At 48.3% G+C, this 24,007-nt stretch overlaps 1 protein-coding gene across 1 annotated transcript in view; it reads left to right on the plus strand.

The window, feature by feature from the left end:
- skia (v-ski avian sarcoma viral oncogene homolog a) overlaps positions 1-24,007 on the plus strand; it is a 64,655-nt gene that overhangs the window by 33,504 nt on the left and 7,144 nt on the right. Inside the window, exons 2-3 of the mRNA XM_029124333.2 lie at positions 22,899-23,134; positions 23,709-24,004. Of these exons, the coding sequence (XP_028980166.2) occupies positions 22,899-23,134; positions 23,709-24,004 (532 nt within the window). The remainder of the gene's footprint in view (positions 1-22,898; positions 23,135-23,708; positions 24,005-24,007) is intronic.

Here is a 24,007-nt window from a genome sequence, read left to right on the forward strand (position 1 = left end):
TTCTTGAACGTAGACACAAGAAATGAAGCTCATCTATCATCTTTCTATTTGGAATCAATTTTTTTAATTGGTTTCAATTTTCACTGGGCACACAATTGCGTGTTTAAAGTATTTTGAAAAGAACGACCTGACTATACTCAGTGCGACCACAGAATATTAAGCCCTCTTGCTTTCCTGTCTGCTCTAAGGTCAAAGCATGGAACACATCCCTCCTGAACTCATTTGGATAATTAAATGAGCAGTTTTGCAATTAACAATTCCATAAATTGGATTGCCGAATGAAACTGGCAAAGTGTGACCGTCATCAAGTATTCTGAGACACAGTCATCCAGGACTTTATCAATGTTATTTTGCATGACAACATTGTCTGTACTCATACACAGTCTATACTCATACACACAGTCTGTACTCATACACACAGTCTGTACTCATACACACAGTCTATACTCATACACAGTCTATACTCATACACAGTCTATACTCATACACACAGTCTGTACTCATACACACAGTCTATACTCATACACACAGTCTATACTCATACACAGTCTATACTCATACACACAGTCTATACTCATACACACAGTCTATACTCATACACAGTCTATACTCATACACACAGTCTGTACTCATACACACAGTCTGTACTCATACACACAGTCTGTACTCATACACACAGTCTATACTCATACACAGTCTATACTCATACACACAGTCTGTACTCATACACACAGTCTGTACTCATACACACAGTCTGTACTCATACACACAGTCTATACTCATACACAGTCTATACTCATACACACAGTCTATACTCATACACAGTATGTACTCATACACACAGTCTATACTCATACACAGTCTGTACTCATACACACAGTCTATACTCATACACACAGTCTATACTCATACACACAGTCTATACTCATACACAGTCTATACTCATACATAGAACACTGCTACTACCACTGCTACCACTACCACTACCACTACTACTACTACTACTACTACTACTACCACTACCACTACCACTACTACTACTACTACTACTACCACTACTACCACTACCACTACTACTACCACTACTACCACTACCACTACTACTACTACTACTACCACTACCACTACTACTACCACTACTACCACTACCACTACTATTACTACTACCACTACCACTACCACTACTACCACTACTACCACTACTACTACCACCATTACTACTAATAACACAACTACTACTACTACTACTACTGCTGCTACTAGTACTGCGATTACGAGTACTTCTATTACTACTTCCACGGTGACTAGAACGATGTCCACCACGGCCCAACGACCTGTCATATATTGACACCACTTATTGACTCCAGTAGGAATAAAAAAACACAACCTTCTCCGCGTCTCTTTCTGTCATTCTCTCTGTATCCCCTTCCCTTATTGGGAGGTGAGTCACTGCAGTGTTGCCGTGCCGACGGAGGCAGATGGCACGTGGAGCGTGAAAGGGCAGCGGCGCCCGGGCATCTCTGAGCCCCCCCCCCGCCACCTGTTCCCCCAGTCTGTGTTAAGCACCCCAACAGACCCTTCCTCCAACTTGACACATGCACACACACACACACACACACGCACACGCACGCACACACACACAACAGATATAGAGCCACTTGCAAGGACATCCATGTTCACGTGAGGTGCCGGCGGAGGAATGCAAGTGTGCACGCACACAGAACGCGTTTCAATTATGAGGCCGTTTCCACTGCGGGCATTCAGGTGACGTCCAGGCGTGGGATGTTGCTGGATACCAAGTCATCCACAATTGGATCAACTCTAACCAATCAAAGACGAAAGACTACTGTTCACGCTTTACCTATGTGTATTCTAACTCACGTGTCTAGGACCCAGGAGAAGGGACCCATCGGTTTCTGGGACAAATTAAATGCAAGTCATCGTGCTTTGTGACCAATTAGATGGAACCCATCAGATGGAGCCCATCGTTTTTTTGGGACCAATCAGATGGAACCCATTGGTTTCTGGAACCAATTAGATGGTTCAGACTCCTTACGGAGAAGACGCTAACGTCCGTGGGCGTGGCATAGTTGTAGGCTATTGACTGGCGCCACAAGCTAATGGTTCATCCACATGAAAGTCAGAGCTGGAACCAGAGAATGCCTTTAAAATGGACACCCCGCTCTCCGACAGTTCCCAAGCCTTACTGGTGGTTTGCAGCTTTGATCGGCACATTTCAAATACACAACACCAGAACAGGAACCCATGTTATGGGCTGTTCTCTCTTCTATTTTTCCCTCTGACCAGCATTACTGTGCCGCACGGCGCCTTAAGCGCTGGCCTAGTGTTGGTAGGGGGGCAGTGAACCGGTCTCTTACGAGCTATGCGGCTATTGCCCAGTCTGAATCGAACGCAGCCCCTTTTCCTTCATGTGCCTCCCAGTTCTTTATTTTACAAGGGGGGTGTACGCGGGTCTTTTGCTCACTCGCTGTGGGGCCTTGACAAGGCGGCCTGTTCCAAAGCAGATGTTGAGAGAGTTGTGCAACTCGACCATGCAGGAGAATGAGCTCATTGTTTACAGTCAAACCTGGTGCTAATCTTTTCTGAAACGCTAACAGCTGCCTAACTGCTAGTTTCCCTCTGGGTGTGTGTGTATGTGTGTGTGTGTGTGTGTGTGTGTTCATCTACATATGCCATCAGCCAGACTCTAAGAGACTAGGCAGGCGCCCGATGCCCCCACTACCAATGGAGAATCAATGCGACCGTAGCCTCTGTACTCCCCCAAATCTAATCTGCTCAATGAAATCGATCTGTGTAGCTAGCTGCCCACACACCAACGCAGTCTTGCTAGTGTTGGGTTGCTTGCTTAAGCCTTTACACTCTGAGAACCGGTGTTAAGTCATGCTATGCCTTGGTCTGACACAGCCCAGGTGAAAGACACGTTTTTGACTTGCACGCCAAGGATGGAGCTGTGTGACACTCCTGGGTCAGGAACGTGACAAGTGACACGTGCGCTGGTTTAGACGCACTCTGCAGTAGGCTTCCCTGACAACTCTGGGTTAGGGCTTTTTAGCTAAAACAGCTAGTTCATACTTAGCGTCAACGTAGATTCAGAGATATTAAGTAGATACTAACACACCTCCTCAACGTCAAGGTAGATTCACCAATATGAAGTAGATACTAGCACCGAGGAGCATAGTCGGTCGATTTCCAGAATAACTAAGAGCGTTGATTTCGCTAAAGATCCCCCCCCGTTATTTCGCCCCCAGTAACTAATATGTTGTCTGTCGTCAAACTAATACATTTTCAAAGATTTGCTGAATATTCACACCCCCCTCTAAAAAACCAACCAACAAGTGCACATAAAAAAAAAACGCTTTGCCCAGTTTTGCTCCTAAAATACATACCTCAAACCGAGTGCGATTAAAATGGCCACCACAATGAACACAGCGCCACGGTGTCACCTCATCCTTCGCCCTGCATCATCTCATCTCCGCTGCAGGACTGGATCCCAGTTTCCCATCCTTGAATGTATATTTTATGGCTCAACAGAGGATGGAGGAGAGGCTGGCCTTGTTTGCGGTGAACTGCATGGTTCGGGACGTTTTGATGCTAATTTCCACTTAAGCCCACAGGGTACTTCCTGCTTGTCCTCTGATGCATTTTTCATTCTTCTTCATTTTCACTCGTACATATTTCTTTCCTCGCTCATGCTTTTTTCCTCTATTAATATTCCCTTTTTTACCCAGTGCCATCCCTCCTGTTTTCTTTTTTTTCTTTTTCACATTTAGGCTATGAAACCTTGTCGCTCTAATAGCCACGGTACATAGCATGGACATTTTGTAGGAAATACTATCTCCCCGTCTCTCTCTCCCACCAGGGTTAGGTGGAGAGCGAGAGGGAATAGAAACCTAGCGAAGCATGTAAAGGGGCCTAGCTTCAGAGACAACACCCACCTTTTACAGAGAGACACAGCTGTTAAGATCACATGGGATATTTAAGAAGATAGTTGAAACAAATAAACAGTTTTGTTCTGCTTAGCAGAATGTCTTTCCCATGGACACCAGTGTGATATATATCTGGGTCTGCCTAGTCTGCTGAGCAGGGAGCGAGCTAGAGCCTTTCTGACAGCTGTCTTCCTTTCCTGCTCTCAGGCCACTCCCACGTGTCAGAGATCTATAGACGCGTCGACAGGGACGAATTAGCCCAAACATTAGTTCCTGGCATCGGGCCGGAGGTGCTTGGCTCGCGGTACGGTAGTGGCGATGGGCTTGAGTCAGAATGAAAGCCGAAAAAGGTTGTGGAGGAGCTCAGAAATAGTTTGCTGCTTTCCATATGTAGCCTATAATAATATAGCAAATGCTCAGTCCTAGTCTTTACACGACACTCAGCAGCCCTCATTCATTTGCCTCCACAAACCGAGAGAAAGAGGAGGCAGATAAAAGTAAGTCGTTGTGCCTGGTGCTGCAACAAACAGGCTGTGATGAGTTTGTCTGGAAGCCGTGTCCCGTGCCGCAGACACAACAGCCAGCCTCTGGCGTTACCTAAGAATGGTGTGGGGGGGGGGGGTAACATTGTACACCAAATGCTGGTTATGTAAGCGTGTCACAGACAAAACACCCAAAACTGAGGTGTTTTCTAAGAAAGAAAAAGAGCAAGAAAAAGTGGATGAAGAATTAGAAAGAAAGACAGCTAGAGATGAAGAGCGATAGCTATTGGAAGAGACAGACAGAGAGCTGACTAAGTCCAGAAGCAGGCCGGTGATAGCAGAGCCATGACGTCTTCCTTTCGGCTTGTCACTGGTTCTTGTCTGTGTCTCATGTCCACTTCCACAGTCCACCAATTACAATCTCCCCCTCATGAAGGACACATTTCCCAGAGGGCCACAGGTTAGCTGAGGGCAAAGAGTGGTGATTGGTGGGCTCTCCAGGGCCTGCGCTGGCCAATGTCAGCTGACGTCATCCCCTGTGTGTGTGTTTGTGTGCACACACACTCTGGTGCACTTGTATTGGTGAACACATGCAATAGTGACACTTGGCAGTTTCTACACAAAGGTGATATTCAGCATATATACGTTAAACAACTTGATCTGGCTCGCAGGATTCAGGAATTTGTCTTAGTTTGTGTTTCCACAGATTTAGATGTTTTTTGGTTTCAGTCGTATTGAAGTGTAACTCTTGCACCAGGACACTGTTGAAAATTACTGTCACCGCCTCTCAGCCAGGAAACACCGAACGCCTGAGAACCGTCACCCATTCCATCTGTAGAGAGATCTTATGTAACTAAATATCCACTTTTTAGGAGAATTACATCATAAATGGATCAAATGGGAAGACTTTTTTCCGACAGAACAGCTTAATTGTGTTAGCGGTCGGGAAGGTACGCCCAATAGCACGTTTAAACCTAAATCACACTTGGGAAGTGAAAGAGATGATTTCATCTCTTGTTCACCCTCTTTTTCTATATCCTTTTTTATTTTGTATTTTTTTATTCAGAGATTTTTTAAAACCCTCTGCTCGCCAATGATGGGCTGTGCGAATGACGTCTTTGTTCGACATGTATACACCCTCCCCCTTCCCATCCCCTACTAAACTATGAGTTACAGTGAAGTGTGGGGGGGGGGGGAAATCCCCATAAGAACAGAGCAACTGGATCATAGATTTTATTTGGTTCTGTTTGCAGAGCTCAAGCTTGGCTTCATGGGACTGTTATGTCGGTTTCTATGGTGAATAACACAGGCCATGCCAGACTCTGAAGAGTACAAGGAATTAAAAAAAAAAAAAAGAAGAAAAAAAAACATGTAGGAAAGGAAAAAAATGAGAGAAGAAACTCAATCCAAGAATTTGCAGGGTGTGGAGAGAGAGAGAGAGAGAGAGAGAAAGAGGCAGAGAGAGAGAGAGAGACCGAAGTGAGTGACTGAATGAACAGCCCTCCTTAGACACTGGGTGAAAAATGGAGTCTGACAGAAACAAAATGGCTGCCTTCTCACTCAGCAGACACCAGCTCTAAGGAGGAGTAGTGTTTTTGCTGGCAAAGATCACTTCAAATATTTGGTGTCAAGAAAACAACCCTAGCAAAGCCCAGCTGGAACGCACCACCAATAGACCGTGCAGTGCATTTGAGTACTATAAGTATTGGTGCTTTTATGTACAGTTGCTTTTTTATTCCAGATCTGTCGTGATTCCAACCCAGTGACGTTCCATGCTATGCCAAGGAGTGCTTATCAGACGTTTTAGTAGGAACTGAGTTATTGCTTATTCATGCTTTTTTGCCCCTCTATGAATGAAAGATGAGGTGTTTGTGTGTGTGTGTGTGTGTGTGTGTGTGTATGAGGGAGATGAAGTATATTAGTGCTGTCACACAGTGGATTGATGAGGTGCGTTTTATTTAACAGATTGAAGTGACTAAAAGGTCAAAGTAGAGTACAGTGCTGATACCGCTTTGCCACTTCCTAGATTGGTGTGCGGGTGCGTGTGCGTGTGTGTACATGTTTTGTAACGCGCATTTGTGTTTACATGTGTGTTACATTTTTGGGTTTCTTTTGTTAACTAATCTGTTTATTTTGGTAAGCTCTCTTTCCCTCACAAATGCAGCAGTAATGTATTTTATTGGTTATCGGTGAGTGTTGGGGGTAACAAGATATTGTGACTTCTTGCGGTAACACGTAATATCAGGGTCATTTATGGAAAGGCAAAAATAATTGGTTTCCTGCATCAGGCTTCTATTCATTTGGTAATGGGGATTATTTAGCCTTGGCTCTTCAAATGGTACAATCATAATTTTGTGACTAGGTGTGACTGTAGTATCTCATAATGGCCAAAGGGTGATGAGGGCTTGGCTTGGCTACTTAAAGAAAAATCCTATGGAAATGACCTGGGTGTGAGTGACATGCCTGATTATGTTGTATAGACTGCGCCATTGGTCCACCTGATCTGGCACGATTGATTTTCTTTTGTTGAGCCCACCTTCCAACTATTCAACAGAACAGCCTGTAGGTCAGAAGTAGCGATTCGTTGTTTGTTTGTTAACATGTACCAACTAATTTGCTTGCTTATGCAAATCTTCACAGGCAGTGTAGCCTAATGGTGATTAAAACTTTTCAAATGTTTATTCATTCATGATACCAGCTATTTCATTTAACCTCGGTCAGCGCCTGGAGAAACTTGGTCAGTGCCTGGTTTGGCATGTTTAGGTTTTTGGGGTGTAGCTCAAAAGTAAACCGAAAGTAAGTTGACAAATGCCAGAGGGGTAATACAGTAATAAAGTAATCAGCTACCTAGGAGTACTATGTAATGGATTACCTTCTGAGTAACGAGCCCTAAGACTGACGAGCATGGGTGTGAGTGCATCATGCCTGGACCTGCTTGTCTGTTATCTGTCTATCTGTGGTTACTCTCTGGTATGCAGGTCACCTGCAGTAATGTAACTGAACTGAGGCTCACACACTCTGTGCCAACACACACAAACACACACACACACACACACACACAGTCTCTCCAATTGTGAATGGCTGATATTAAAGCGGTGAGTCATTCTGTGTCCTTCAAGTCATCCCTGGTGGGTTTTATCTCATCTCAAACACACACACACACACACACACACACAGAGTTTGGTCCAATCCGCTGCCTAAGAGATGACCACCTAAACAACAACATGCTGTGCCCAGAATGATGTCAGGTCACTATGTCCCTGTACTGGACGCGGTTGAAGATGAGTGTGTCTGACCGCTGTGTGTGTGTGTGTGTGTGGTCGTGGCGGGATCAAAGGGATGGTTCTGGTGTGAGTCACTCTGTCAACAGTTTAGTCTAGGGTTTCTCCACCGCCGATGAGTTTACCGGTTGCCATGGGGCCGAGTCCTGTTCTGTCTGGCCAGCAGCAGCCTTGTCCCGCCGGCCCGGCTAACTCATTCCGTTCACCTATCTGGCCGGGAGCCCACATGCTGTGGAGGAGGACAGTTTGGATCCCAAATGTAGCGTAATGGAGAATAGGGTGGCTACAGAGTCTTACGTCCTGTTACGCAACAGCCTGGGTAAAGTAGGTGGGGCATACTAAAGTGTTCAACAGCCTGGGTAAAGTAGGTGGGGCATACTAAGGTGTTTAACAGCCTGGGTAAAGTAGGTGGGGCATACTAAAGTGTTCAACAGCCTGGGTAAAGTAGGTGGGGCATACTAAAGTGTTCAACAGCCTGGGTAAAGTAGGTGGGGCATACTAAGGTTTTCAACAGCCTGGGTAAAATGGGCGGGGCATATCAAGCTTTTCAACAGCCCGGGTAAAATGGGGCGGGTGTTTAGGAGCTAAGGTGTTTAATGGCCTTGGTGAAGTGGGCGGGTCTTTTAGTGCTGTTTAACAAAGATATCCGCACTGCATTTTCATATTACTTAACTTAGGAAGGAATACTGTGTGTGCATTTGACCAGAGGAAAATAGCACTGGGACACCTGTGTGATGGTGGGCTCACATCTCCATTAACACCACACATTAACACACACACCCTCACTCACACACACTGTGACAGCACCGCTGTTTACTGACAATAAGCTTGCTATGGAGGCAGGAGCCCTTTGATTTTGTGGGTCGGTTAACTAACTGAATGGTGACAGTGAAGGGTCCCACCTTTAGAGCCCCTTGGGACCAGAGTCCGGAGGCACAACCAAGAGCGACAAGTCACACAGGGTTTTCTGCTGGGATTTGCAGGGGCACAGAACTGATGAAAAGGAGTCCCGTCCGGGCCCATTAATCTGCTTCTCACCGACCTCCAAACCACCCATTCATTTCGCTTTCATCGCCTGCAATAAAGTAGGGCTTAGCCCCGCAGCTATGAGCTACTAGGAAAGAGTGCCCTGGGTTCCCTCCTATAGCCTCTCACCCCCTCCTCCCCCTCCCTCCCCCCCTCCCTCTCTCCCTCCCTCCCTCCCTCCCTCTGTCCTTCGCTCGTTTCTGATGTTTGCAGTCAACCCATCTTCCCTGGGGCAGTCACATAAAACCAATCCTTTTTAATTAAGACGGATTCCGGCAAGAAAAGGCTTTTTCCCGTCTCCTTTTCCCCGTTTTTCCCTCCAACCACAACATCCAATCGGCTTGTTTTCTTCTTTCTTTCCATCCTCCCCTGTCCTCCAGTGCTCTATCCCTCAAACTTCCTGTCCCGTCGTCCAGGTTGGTTTTTTGGTGGGCTGGGTCTTAAGACACCCAGATGTGACTAGGAGAAAAACAGGGCCGTCAATGGGGATAACAGTTTCACATAGGGAACCCCAACCGACGCTTACTGACCTGTTTCACAAACTCTAAACTTGAACTTTATCAAACAGCAGTGGTCCCAGCCGCCCTCCCCACAGATTCAGTTCACTGACCTCCCTTGCGAAAGGGAAGTAAATCGCAAACCCGGGTAAGAGTCACAGAACCTCACCTGAAAGAGGAAGTGGACCAAGGACACGGGGGCTTGACCTGAAGCTGCTCTCTAGTCTAAAAGGGCCAGTTGGCCGCCTGAGAAACCACATGGCTTTTTACTCTCCTTTTATAGCCCCTTGCTTTCCGCGCCGCCATCGATGCTTTGTGGTCCGCCTGAAAGCAGCGGGGCAGAATGGGCTGAGGGAACAACAAAATCAATAGCGGCTATAAACTTCAGACTTGTTTACAACACCAGTCTGCTGGCTTACCTCTGGCTGAACTCCCCACAACAGACACAGATATCTGCCTGCTGGGAGGGGAGGGGAGGGGAGGGGGGGTGGGCACGACCCCAACTTCAACCCCTGGCCCTGCCCTGCCCCTATTGGGGCTCTGTATACGGCAACCCACACATTATCTCCTTGAACGGCCCCCCCCTGTTCATGTCTTTTACCACTGCATTTCACTGCCGCTCGTCAGTCCGCTTCCTCGGCCCGGACAGCCGGTTGGTGTGTGCCTGCCAAGCCCGGCGGGTCCCTGGTTTTTAGACGTGCGTCGCGGTGGTTCTAAATTTGGGGTTTCCCAGGCAGCTGCGGTGACTGTAAGAGATGTGAGTCCGTCCCTCGATCACCCGGGCGTGGCCAGTCGCAGAGGAGCTGGTGCCCACTGGTGAAGTGCAACGTGCAAAACACAGAGTCTGTTGCCGTGAAACCTGGACCCGGCTCTACCGGAGCGGCACAGACCTGGACAGTGCTCACGCTTTCTGACACATGGATTTTATTTCCAGAAGTTTCACAGGTTTCGTAATAGGTCCTGTGACACTGCACTCCAGGGGTTGTGTGTCTGTGTGTGTGTGTGTGTTTGAGGAAGCATGACAGACGAAGTGTGTGTGAGAAGGTCTGTCTTTCCGAAGCCATATGGACCAGAGGTGTCTAGCGTGTAGAGAGTCCTTGCTGGGCTCCCAATCTGCTGTCTGCTGTAGTATGAACGGACTGCCTCAACAACTGGCCTTGCATCGGTCCGGCCCACATTTCACTCCTCGCGTCACACAGGATCCGTGGTCTTCAGGAATGTTTTTTCCCACGCCTGGCCACAGCCCAAAAACGTCCCTCTGATGACTCCGTCCGTGGTTCGCTTTCCCGTCATGTTGAGTTTGGGTTTGACCTCAGAGTGTGACCCCTGGTTCTTCCTAGTTTACCTCGGTTTATTGGCTGGCGTTTAGGATGTCCGCTGTTCTCAAAGGGCGAAAGCAAACCGTGAAACGGCGATCCATTTTCCCCATGTGACGGCTCACCGGCTTGTGCTGTGTTTGGCCCGGCGGTCCTTCCCTGAAACGCTGTTTGTCGGGGTTTCCCTGAAACGCTGTTTGTCGGGGTTTCCACAGAATGCTGCACCATAAAAACCACCTCACCATTAAAAACGGCATCTCAGGGATTAAATGGAGACACCCAGGGACCTCCTGAGATCTCCCTGCAATGGTGTACACACACACACTCACACACACACACTCACACACATACACACACACACACAGTGCTGGTATCCTGATCCACTTGTACAGTGTAAATGTGGGCCATTAAATGACCGACTGTCTCCCACCCGGCGGCCCTGCCAAATGACCTTCCCTTGTGGCTAAAGGCCTGATTATCATTGTATTGCACCGTGTCATTACGCTGACGGTATCAATGGGAATGAATTGGCTGCCCATTGATTTACAATAACCCCGCCTCCGCTGGCTGTGCTGCACATTGATTTGTCCCTCCTTGCGTCTGCTCTCCCGCCCACTTCTGGCTGGCTTCCATCGCCGATAGGCTAGTTGTCTCAGGCTTAGAATATGGGCTCTCCTGCTGCTCTAATTTCAAAGTTCAGAAAGTTCTGTGACTTTTAGATATTCTTGGGGACTTTTTTTTGGAAAATGATTATTAATTAAAAGCAGAGACAGTGGGAAGTATCATGGAGACTGGGCTGATATGTGTTGGAATCAAATGTTTTCTGCAGCCATATATGTGCACCAGAGACTGACATGACTGACATGAGGTGTGTCCAAAACAACGTTAAGCGCCGTGACGTCTGTTGTGGAGCAGAATAACTGCTAGCAGTGTTACCTAAACAAAGACTTTTATCGAAAGTGTTTCTGTAGATGTACCATTATTACCTACGGACAGTTCAGTAACATTTTAACTCACCCTGACCCTTTTTCCTAACCCTGAAATGACAGTTGGCTAGTTGGCCCCCAGTTTGTTGAAAGTTAGCTTGAAGGTATTACTATCTAAAGAACATCTACAGATGGAAATTGGGACTCAAAATCGCCCCACTGGCATTTACTGTGGAGGAGCTTATCGGCTGGCAGACTGCCTCTGGTTTGCCGGGCTGGTATTAGATAGGAAGCGAGAAGAACAAAAATCCAAACTGCCCGTCGGCCATTCAAGGGGTTGTTAGGGAGCCAGTGTCTGAAGGCTGTCAGAAAGCGTCCATCAGACCAACATTTGGAGCTGCGACAACCCCATGGAACGCCTTCTTGCTCCACATCTTCCACTTCGAAACGACAACCTGCAGACTTGACCGCAGCAGATGTCAAAACCGGAGAAGTACACACGGCGGCAGTTTTTTTGGCGCTCAGCCACGGCTGGGATGTCAGTGTCTCCGCGAGGTGTCAGCTCGGGCTGTGTGGTACTTGACAGTTGTGAGCTTGGACATTTTTGCTGCCCCCCCCCGGCCCCAGCTACATGGTTGTCTCAGACAGGGCAGGTTGGAAGACACCGGTGTGCTGGCTTGTGTCCTTGGGGGCCAGTTACAGCCACGGGAGGCGTTGAGCTGAGCAAATGGGGTGACTGGCATGAATAAGTACCAATGTGTGTGTGTTTGTGTGTGTGTTAGCCTACCTTTGTTGTAGAAAAACTACTCAGCAGGACTCAAGACTCCGAGATGCTCCCGACAGGATATCACACAACGACTCTCGGCTTGGCCTACTTCCACAGCTTTGAGATTGCTAGCTTCCTGCCTGACAGCCAATCGTTTACCAGTGTTTGTTTGGGCGTCGTTAGACTTTCTAGTGGTTTGCAAATGACGGCATCTGCTGTTGATTCGACAGTGAGTATATTGCCCCTATCTTCCCATACCAAGTCAACTGTGTGACGCAAAAGCTGGCCACAATATGCAAACGCCGGCCAGGTATTCATTTCCTTAGCGTTTGACTGTCTGGTATGGAAAACCACTGGCCGGCCACCATAATGAGTGCTATGATGACAGTTGTGTAGAAGCACACTCCAGTGTAGTACTTTTTATTGTTGAAAATGCTGCTAATGCTAAATGCTAATGCTAAAGTAGTTCTGTTTGAAAGCCAGGCTTTCCAAATACTGATGCCACACACACACACACACACACACACACACACACAACACACACAGCAAGACACACCGTCATTCTGCACAGGCTGTTACATTTTATTACCTGTCTGCTATTACTCCTACTTACATGTACATAAACCTAAATGACCTGTACACCCACAAACCAAAATTGCACCATTAATTGTTCCAATTTTGTAGGCTGTCCGAATGGTAAAGACTGGTTGTTTGATATAGGCTGACCTAATGCTACAGGCCTGGTGTTTGATATAGGCTGACCTAATGCTACAGGCCTGGTGTTTGATATAGGCTGACCTAATGCTACAGGCCTGGTGTTTGAAATAGGCTGACCTAATGCTACAGGCCTGGTGTTTTATATAGGCTGACCTAATGCTACAGGCCTGGTGTTTGATATAGGCTGACCTAATGCTACAGGGCTGGTGTTTATAATAGGCTGACCTAATGCTACAGGCCTGGTGTTTTATATAGGCTGACCTAATGCTACAGGCCTGGTGTTTGATATAGGCTGACCTAATGCTACAGGCCTGGTGTTTGATATAGGCTGACCTAATGCTACAGGCCTGGTGTTTGATATAGGCTGACCTAATGCTACAGGCCTGGTGTTTGATGAAGACGGGGGCACCAGTTGAGTTTGAGTCTGCCATTGGCGTCTCTCCGTGTTGCTAGGGAGGATGAGGATTGGCAGGACTGTCTTATGGAAATGAGAGCCAAGCTCTGTCACTGTCAGCCAGGTTGCTGCTGCAGTCCTGCAGAGAGAGCATGACAGGGTTGGAGCACGGCGAGTCAGCCCGACACTCACACACACACTCACACGCTCACACTCACACACTCACACCCACGCACACACACACACACACACGCTCACACACACAAATTCTCACACACGCTCACACACACACTCACACATGCTCACACACACAATCACACACGCACACACACACACACACACAACGGCAATGCCAGGTGGCGATAATCTGATTTCTCCAACTCAGACTAGAGCAGATTCCGGCAGCTGGTATTTAACCTTTGACCTGTCCCAAATACTTGACGCCACACAGGCTGTGATCATAGTGATTTTGCCGGATTCCATGGTGCACCTTGGTATTGCCATGAGTAGCCCCCTTGGGCAGGCTGTGGATGGGTCGCGGGTGCCATTTGGACGGGCCAGGCGGTTTCCGGAGATCCCAGGAAAACACGCACTTCATTCTACTCACGCCGTTCACCATTTCCATATCTGTTACTGTGGTCAGTGTGTACCAGCGACTCCCATTCCAACTGCTCAGTATCCACCTGCTTTTGTTCACCATCAGGGACAATGTCACTTTATTGCCTCAGTGGGATTTAATAGCAGTCAGTTCATAGAGTAAAGCAAGCCTAACAAGTTGATTCCAGCCCGGCATCTGACCGGGCCACTACATTCCCAGTGAGTGGCCATTATAGAAAAGGAATATGGCCCGTTCAGTATTTGGAGCAGCAGTCATACGGGTTCTAAATTCTACATTTCAGAACTGCTTCTGTTCTGTAATGTCTATTTCCCACATGCTGAACTTCCGATCCAAACGACGAAGCGTCCCTTCAGTTCAGAGAAAGCATGGTAGTGTTCTCGTGTGAGAGCAAGGAAGGTTAAGATTGTAATTGGTCCTCAATCTGTGGTAGTGTCAGGCTACAGGACAAGGCTGGACCAGAACTCAGCATGCCTTATGGCCCCTCTCCTCGCCTCTCCCCCTCCCTGCATGGCGACCGCCAGGGCAAGGATTACAGACAAATGCACACACACACACACATACACTCACAGTGGAGACAGTGTCTGATATACGTAGAGACAGTGTCTGATGTACATAGAGACAGTGTCTGATATACATTGAGACAGTGTCTGATATACGTAGAGACAGTGTCTGATATACATAGAGACAGTGTCTGATATACGTAGAGACAGTGTCTGATATACATAGAGACAGTGTCTGATATACGTAGAGACAGTGTCTAATATACATAGAGACAGTGTCTGATATACGTAGAGACAGTGTCTGATATACGTAGAGACAGTGTCTGATATACATTGAGACAGTGTCTGATATACATTGAGACAGTGTCTGATGTACATAGAGACAGTGTCTGATATACATAGAGACAGTGTCTGATGTATATAGAGACAGTGTCTGATATACATAGAGACAGTGTCTGATGTACATAGAGACAGTGTCTGATATACGTAGAGACAGTGTCTGATATACGTAGAGACAGTGTCTGATATACGTAGAGACAGTGTCTGATATACATAGAGACAGTGTCTGATATACATAGAGACAGTGTCTGATATACGTACAGACAGTGTCTGATATACATAGAGACAGTGTCTGATATACACAGAGGAAGTGTCTGATATACACAGAGGAAGTGCCTGATATACATTGAGACAGTGTCTGATATACATAGAGACAGTGTCTGATATACATAGAGACAGTGTCTGATATACATAGAGACAGTGTCTGATATACATAGAGACAGTGTCCACTGCCCAGTAAGTAAATACATGGACATTAAACTGTCTGTTGATGGATGTGTGTGTGTTTGTGTGTGTGTGTGTGTGTGTGTGTGTGTGTGTGTCTGTGGGTGCCCGTGTCAGTGTGTGTCAGTGTGTCTGTGTGTGTGTGTTTGTGGGTGCCCTCTGCGCCAGCTGGAGGGAACATGTCATGCCCACACTCTCCTCACTGCTATTTATGTATTGACCAGCCATGCAGCTTAACCCACTCAAACAAGCTCAACTAGGGGACGAGCCAACACACACACACACACACACACACCCAGTATACCCAACTGTACACCCCCCCCCCAGCACATACACACAGATACACCACACACACCATTTCCCTTGCATCGTTACCCACAATCCTTTGCTCCTGTGAAAACCAACTCTAGTTTTGTACAGACACTTGGAAATCTCCTCCCCCTTCTCTCTCTCCTCCCCCTTCTCTCTCTCCCTCTTTCCCTCTCGCTCCTCACTTCAGCCTTTCCCTAACCAGAGAAAACCTTTATGAGGCTGTAAAGGCTGTCTCTCTTCAGACATTCCCCCTCAGAGTGAATTCCGGAAGAAGCAAAGACTGCCTGACGCCAAAGAAACTATCCGGGCTGTACGTCCCGGCTGAAGTGAACCCCCCCCGTCTAAAATGGCTGACGTGCCTGTGAGGAATGTTGTTGTTTCTGGCCCATAGGCCAATGAGGAGAATGGCTGTGATCGGGTCACGTGACCATGGTGTCAGCAGGTGTCTATGATGAGTTCAGTAATTTATCTGATGCTCGTTAACAGATCCCAGTAAGATGGAAAGTACAACTCTGGTAAGAAGCAAAGGAGAGACGCGCACACACACGCACACACACAGACGCACACACACACACATACATGTTGCCCACACAGAGACACACACACACACACACACAGATCGATAAATCTGTCCATTAGTGCGTGGGCAGAGATTAGAACTTTTAAAACATAGTCAATTGAATTATCTTGCTTTTAGATGGCTATGAAACATTTGTTGTCTTGGAAAATATGGCAGACATTGGATTCTTTTTTAGCCCTGTGTCCATTTGAAAATGGCCTCTTTGCTGTTAGACTCATTGCCCCTTGGCCGGGGGCCAAATAAGTCAAAAGCAATACATTTTTTCCCTCCAAATATTTAGTTGGGAAATCTTCACTCTTCAAATACTTGTCATAACCTCAAGTGTTGGGAGACGGAAGAGGATATTGCTGGCTTTGAAGCCTTCACAAAGGCAACATGTCTAAACAAGTCAGACTGTCAGTCTATGCTTCTTAGCATGGCACCTTCATAAACCAGTTATAACCCTGCTGCGGTCACGGTTACAACGCATACAATGTCACCATACGACTGTTGTTGTGTATGTCAAAGCACAGCCACCCAACATGTTTGGTAAGCGTCTGGCTAGCATTTCCATGCCTCCACTGGTTTCGGCCAGCAGCCGGGCCGGCTAATGTTTTGCGTTGGCATGGGGGGGGCTATGGTTAGAGGATGGAAAACTCCAGCTGTGTTTGCTTACCACGGCCACCCCTCACGTTTAGACCCTTCCTCCAGTGCGGTTTGATCCCTCTCTGGCTTAAGGGAACCGGGCTAGCACCATTCCCACGAAAACAGTTGCCAAAGCAAATTTGGCCAGAGGAAATTGACCCCCCCCCTTTTCCTCTCTCTCTCTCTTCCCCTCTCTTTCTTTCCCTCTGACCTGGTTAAGACTAGTCTGAAGCCCTGGCGATGTGCCAGGCCTGTGTGTGTGTGATGGTGGGCTCTGCTTGGCCTTCAGGCAGGAGAGGAGGCCAGTTGAGCGAGAAGAGTCATTAGCTGCACTCTCTTTCTGTCTCTCCCTCTCCTCTTCATTCTCCCTCACTCTTCATCCCTCTATCTGTCTCTATCTCTCATTCTCCCTTCTCTCTTCCTTTCTCTCATTCTTTCCGTCTAGTTCTCTCTCTCTCTCTCTCTCTCTCACTTCTCTCTTATGTGTGTATATTTGGCAGTAAGGGAGAGTTACTGCCGTCTGTTTAAATGTGATCCCTGGCCAAGCACTGCTTCATGTCTCTTTCTCTTTCACTTTATACCCTCCCTACTCTCCCATCACTCTTTCCCTACGTCCCTCCTTCACCCCCCCCCCCCCCATCTCTGCCAGCCTTGCTCACTCTCCTCTCACCCCCCCTCCGATGTGGCTAGGTGGTGTGAGTCCCCTATGCCTCTGGGACCTGGGTCCAATTTAGCTGCAGCAGGCTAGCTGGCTCTACACTTGTTGTGGTGGCCGCTAACCCTAGACCCTTACACGGCGAAGCATGACCTAGCCCAGGCCTAACCCTAGACCCTTACAAGGTGAAGCCAGGCCAAACCCAGGCCTAACCCTAGACCCTTACATGGCGAAGCATGACCTAGCCCAGGCCTAACCCTAGACCCTTACACGGCGAAGCATGACCTAGCCCAGGCCTAAGCCTAGACCCTTACACGGCGAAGCACGGCCTAGCCCAGGCCTAACCCAAGACCCTTACACGGCGAAGCATGACCAAGTAGGATGCTCTGTTATGTCTGGCTCCTTGGACCGTTCCTGGAAACCACAGCAAAGGATGAATAACATTCTGTTCTGGGAAAGACCAAGCGCAGCGGCCGTATTCGGAAACAGAGGCAGCCGTGTCCTGTAATCCGTGTCCTTGATGAGATATCGCCACAAAACCCGCAAAGGGCAAAGGTGAAGACCGAGCCAACTCCGCCAGGAGAAATCTTGTCTTTGGACTAGCGTGAGGAACGGACGAGGCAGCTGAAGGTCGACACTGTTGTTGGGCACTGTTGTAATGAAAGTTAGAGTTTCTGTCAGGACTCTGAGAGGCCTAATGGCGTTGATAGATGAGGGGGGTGTGATGGTACGGACAGGTACCCCTGGCCCTCTAGCTGTCTCGGTCTCTGTCTCTTTCATACTCTTTTCCTGCCTTCACCTCTATCGTATTCTCTTTGCATGCTCTCCCTCTATTACTCTCTTTCTTTCTGTCACTGTCTCTCTCTCCAGTCTGCTACCTGATTGCCTGAACATCTGTCTCTCTTCTCACCCCTGGATTCTGCTGTATATACACACACACACACACACATACACACACGCACAGACACCTGTGTACTTTCCGAGGGGATTGCCTTTGAACAGGTCTGTCCGATGAGCAACTTAAAACTCACTCTGTACAGCAGGCAGCCAAACGAGAAGGACCTAACATACCCACTTAACTGCTGAGCACAGAGAAAGTGTTCCTCAGTATATCAAACAGAATACTAAATGACCTACTTTCCAGTTTAGTCAGCAAAGCCATACAAAGTAGAATCTGTAAAATGCACATATACCATCTGCACTGTTCTGGGATATTAATATAATGATAGTGTAGGGCAGACTGAAAGAAAGTTCCTCGAGCCTGCAGTGTTTAGATCGTGTTGCTGTAACAAAGAAAACAACAACACATAGTTAGTTATTTACTTAAGCAGAGACGCCCAGATGTTCTCTGAGGCACAGACTATGATGGGACGGACTGCTGTTTGTTTCACATTTTCAGAGAAAAGTTGTCGTCTGACACTTGCTTGTTTGCCAGCAGATGTAGACTTTAGGTTTCTGTGGTTAGGACACAGCGAGATATCTCGCTGCATGTTTCTGCTCATTAGGCCATAGACTAGGTTCCAGGAAGCCCCTCCCTTCCTGAATTCATGGTGTCTGGCCCCTCCAACGAGGAGGCCAAAGGGAGGTCACAGGCAGGGTGGGGCCCACTAGCTAGAGGCAAAGTGAAAAAGAGAACAGGTTTAGCCCTTTTACATCCCATAGTATAAGAGAAAGTTAGCTTAGCGCTAGATATCACAACCTGTTTTGGTCTGAGGGAAGGTGAGCTTAGCGCTAGCTAGCACAACATGTTTGGTCAAACAGAAAGTTTGCTTAGTGCTAGATATTACTCCTGATAGATATTAGACCTGTTTGGTAAAAGCAGGGGTATTCAACTCTTAACCTATGAGGTCCGGAGCCTGATGGTTTGAGTGGAACTGCCTTCGAAGTCCAAATATGAGATAGTTAGCTTTCTGCCAGCCTTCACAACTTCCCCTAGGACGTCCTTGTGGAAGTTACCTTGTCAACGTGGTCCAAATCACTATAAGGATATGCCTAGATAAACCAGGTCAGGAATAGTTGAAATTAACCAGAATATGACGGCGTAGATTCGGTACCTGTTTTGTTTTGAACTTGGATATGCTTGTCAGTTTACCCCAAAGAGAGAATTTACCCCCCAAAGAGTTTTCCCCAAAGTTTTGTTCATTTAACTCGCGGTGTTGTCAGGACATTTCTTTTCTTCAGTTTGGCTTACTTGTGCTTGCTTGTTTTTTGTGTTGGAATTCTGCTTGTTCGGAGGGGTCTTCCTGTCATCTGTCACAGGAAATGCCGTGTTGGAGGGGGACAGACAGAGGGAGGGTGTTATGTGTTAGTTCTACCTCCTAAGAAAACAGACGGTCTGTCTACTGGGCTTTTTCGGCGAGGACAATTTTTTTCCCCTCTTCTTATGTTCATTTTAGATCCTACAATAGCTTCTTAGTTATCCCATCAAAATTGCCTGAGGAAGTTTTCCTTTAGTCCCTGGAAAAAAAACTCAGTTTTAAGATGAAAGCAATCTTTCCTTTCCTTTTTTTTTCACCCTCATTCTCTAACTTACTAGGAATTTGATATGCAATAATACCCCTTTCGGTTTGAAGCCCTAGTCAATACACAGAACATCTAATTGAGCTTAATCTCCAGTGAGTCGGTAGCAGCCAAAACCTTTCAGTGAACTTCCTCCTCATTGGCTGTGTTATGCAACATGGAGGTCTTAGACATGGCGTTGTCCCCAGCGACAGAGTTAGAGGCCCACGACTGTGTGGCCTGGTGGTTATGATTGGTTACTTGTCTGCTACCAGTGTTAGTTAGCCTCTGAGCTAGCTAGCCACAGCTACGAGCCTGACCTACCCGTCACGTCCATCAGCGACAATGCAGGTGTTCAAAAACAACAATTTCTTGGTGTTGTTTCTGTCAAGCCCTATGTGCATGCGGTTTAATGCATAGTTTGCATAAATCCCACACGGTCCCACATAGACCTGCCTCTGCAATGCATCGCTGCACACAGCACATGCCGCCCCATTGGAAATGAATGTACATCTGGCGCGCCAAAATGCAAAAAGTCCTGTAGGTGTGTCGGAAGAACCAGTGCCAGGCAGCCGGAATATCCCCCCTACGTTAAGGCTGAGCACTTGGGCCAGCTGGTCTATCCCGCACCGGAGTGGGCCTTGACGAGTTTCACACAGTGCAGACAGGCCTTGACTGGACGGGGGGGGGACGGGGGGGGGGGCGGGGGGGGGGGGGTCAGTCGACACACACTGACACACTCCCTGGCAGACACGCAGGCATTCCCAACACACATCTGTAGAGCCCTGGCAGCTCAGCAAAACCTCCCACTCTCACCACCCCCCCCCCCCCTCTCTCTCTCTCTCTCTCTCTCTCTCTCTCTCTCTCTCGCTCCATTTTCCTCCCTCCCTCCTTTTCCTTCATCCATCCCTCATAAGTGGGGACTTTGTCTGTCTCTCATCCCCGGGTTATTCCTGGTGCAGATACTATGATTGCAACGAGGTGTGAGATTCCAAAAGCGGGTGTTTTTCTGTGAGCCGGCGTGTTCGTCTGGGCATGTCTCTCACACACCTCGGCTAATCAAAAGGCTTTATCTCTGAGGTGTCACATCCTGTCTATGCGATGTAATCCACCCAGGATCATAAAGACAAGCCCATTCTTTTTCCTGCACCTCTCTCTCTCTCTCTCTCTCTCTCTCTCTATTTCTCTGTCTCTCTCTCTCTCCCTCTCTGTCTCCCTGTCTTCCTGTCCCTCTTTCGGTGAAGACTTTCACTGTTGTTGTACTGGGGAGACTGTTTCCGATGCAGTGGCTTATCAGGCAGCAGGGGAAAGGGCTGTCAGCCTTCTAAGAACAGGTGACGTGTACCCTTCCACCAGATTGTACTTCCTCCCACAATGCACCGCTCCCGGCTGACCCTGGCAGGCATCCAGAGAGGGCGGAGTCCTGGTTAGGTGGTCGGGTAGACGGAAGACACACTGGCCACATCTCAATGCTTCTGAGTGACTTTCCTTCCTGTGTCCTACTTCCTATTCCCTTCTGATGACTCAGTAGGTTTTGTAAGGGAAGGCTCTGGTCTGCTTGTGGCTTACCAGGAGGGGAGCAGGGAGGGGAAAGATGGAGGGAGGGAGGGAGGGAGGGAGGGAGGGGGGGAGGGCGGGCATACAGCAGAGCTCTCTTAGTGTTGTGTCCAGTCAGTCAAGGGAGAGTGACAGACAGACCGACAGACCGACAGACCGACCGACAGACCGACAGACCGACAGACAGACAGACCGACAGACAGACAGACAGACCGACAGACCGACAGACCGACAGACAGACAAACAGACCGACAGACCGACAGACAGACCGACAGACCGACAGACCGACCGACAGACCGACAGACCGACAGACAGACAGACAGACAGACCGACAGACAGACCGACAGACCGACCGACAGACAGACAGACCGACAGACCGACAGACAGACAGACCGACAGACAGACCGACCGACAGACAGACAGACAGACAGACAGACGGTGAGAAACGTTGTACACCTGCCGTACCAAGCGGTGGAATGAGTAGAGCATTATAATCTGACCTGGTTTGGTCTGATCTAATCTGGTCTGATTTGATCTGATCTGATTTTGTCTGATCTGATCTATTGTGGTCCGTCCCCATTTGATGTGGTCCAGTCTGGCCTGATATGGTCTGATCTTGTCCTGTATTGACTCTGTACCTAGTGTCACCAGCGACCTATAGCCTCGAACATCTGTCTGACCCAGAATCACATGCACCATGGCCATTGGTAATGGCATTCTTGAGTACAACAATATATTCCAATCTGCAATTTAGCTTTGTAGTAGAACAGTAATGATAAGGGACTGGATATATATTGATATGCGACATCCAGATGTTCAGCACTCGTCCACTCTGGGCACAGCTATTAGCATTCAAAGGGCGAAAAACAAGCATCTGTATTTAAATAACTGCATTAACCAGTGATGCAGGACATGATGTGCCTTGGTGTTGGTGGGTGTGAGGAAATAGAAGACGTGCAGAGAGAATGGATGTGGGGTGGCTATTGACAGATACAGCTTTAAGGAGGCTGTGATCACGGCACAATCAGCTCAGTGACAAAACACAGAGAGTCGGAGTGAAGAGAGAAAGAGGCGTTAAAGAGAATGGAAGAGACAGAAAGAAATGTCTCAACTCAGCTTACAAAACACAGTCTGAAAAGGAGTACAATTTAATACAAATGTGGAATACTGGCAGGTACATAATGTGTTTGTGTGTGTGTGTGTACTGTTAGAGTGTGTGTGCTGTCTGAAAACTCTGGGTGCTGTGCTCTCTTTTAGTTGACTGTTATTTTAGACTGGCAGGCTTTTGACAAATTGGCCTCCACTGGACAAAGGAAAAGCCCTCAGAATAGAATGTGAACTTAACCTTGTACTTCAGAAATTGCCCTACAATTAGTCTAACCTGACATTTTCTCTGTTCTCTCTTCTCCCTCTCCAGGCGTCCGATCCCATCCCAGCCAAGAAGTCTAAACATGAAGATTTCCCATCGCTGCCACTGTCCGCTGAGAAGGAGAAGCAACCCGATTGGCTACGGTCCCTCTCGGCTTCGGCCAATAAGGGGCTCAACTGCATCCAGCCCAGACAGAGGCCCTCCGCCTTCCGACCGTGGTCCCCTAACCTGTCAGCCGGGGACAAAGACACGGCCAGCCGCCCACTCGCTCTGCTTAGGGAGAGGTGAGCACACTGGACCCATGGCAGCAACTAAACACTGTATATAGAGACAGCCGCGGTTTAAAAGCACCGACCGCTCAGTTTGTTTTTTGAGGCACGGCAGCCATTCCAGGGTTGGGAATTGTGTGTTCACTTGCGTGCGCTTTCTCCCAGCGTGCTTCACTTGTCAAGAGGGCCCGATAGCTTGTTTGGGCGGGCTGAGGTCACCGGGGCCAGGCTGAATGTACCACAGCTTCCCACGCGGTACCACTCACACACACACTCAGCCGTGGGCACCCACTCGCTGTGAATCACAGCAACACACGCACACACTTTACATTCACACAGGTGCACATGAGCGCACGCACACTTGATTCGGTCCATTTTTAATTCAGTAGGAGGGAAGATCCGGCAGAACGTTACGAGTGGCTGTCGTTTTCCCCCGAATTACAGAGTCCAAGTGTGATTATCGTGCCGCTGCGCGCCAGAAGCTGAGCGCTGCATCATCCACAGCACTGTAGATTCTTTAGCTTTAATCCAACCGAAAACAGCTAGAAACATCTTCCAACCCCCCCCCCCCCATCTGCCATCTCCTCAGCTTCTACAACTTCAAGACCATGGAAAGTGCCGTGGCTCCAAATGTGGCCCTCACCCCACTGCCTCCAGCCAAGGCAGGGCCCCTGTCCCCATCCCTGCCCAGCACCTCCCACCCCAGCGAGGCCCCGGGAGAAGGAGCCAGTCCTGTCTCCAAGACCCGGAAGAGGAGGGCCACCGGAGACCTCCCGCACCCAGGCCCCGAGCCCCCCTGCCCCCCTTCGGCAGCGGCCAGCAAGCCCACACCACAGGAAGACAAGGACTCGGAGGTGGAGATCGAGGTGGAGAGCCGAGAGGAATGTG

This window comes from Esox lucius, chromosome 12 (assembly GCF_011004845.1).
Source record: "Esox lucius isolate fEsoLuc1 chromosome 12, fEsoLuc1.pri, whole genome shotgun sequence".
Taxonomy (NCBI): domain Eukaryota; kingdom Metazoa; phylum Chordata; class Actinopteri; order Esociformes; family Esocidae; genus Esox; species Esox lucius.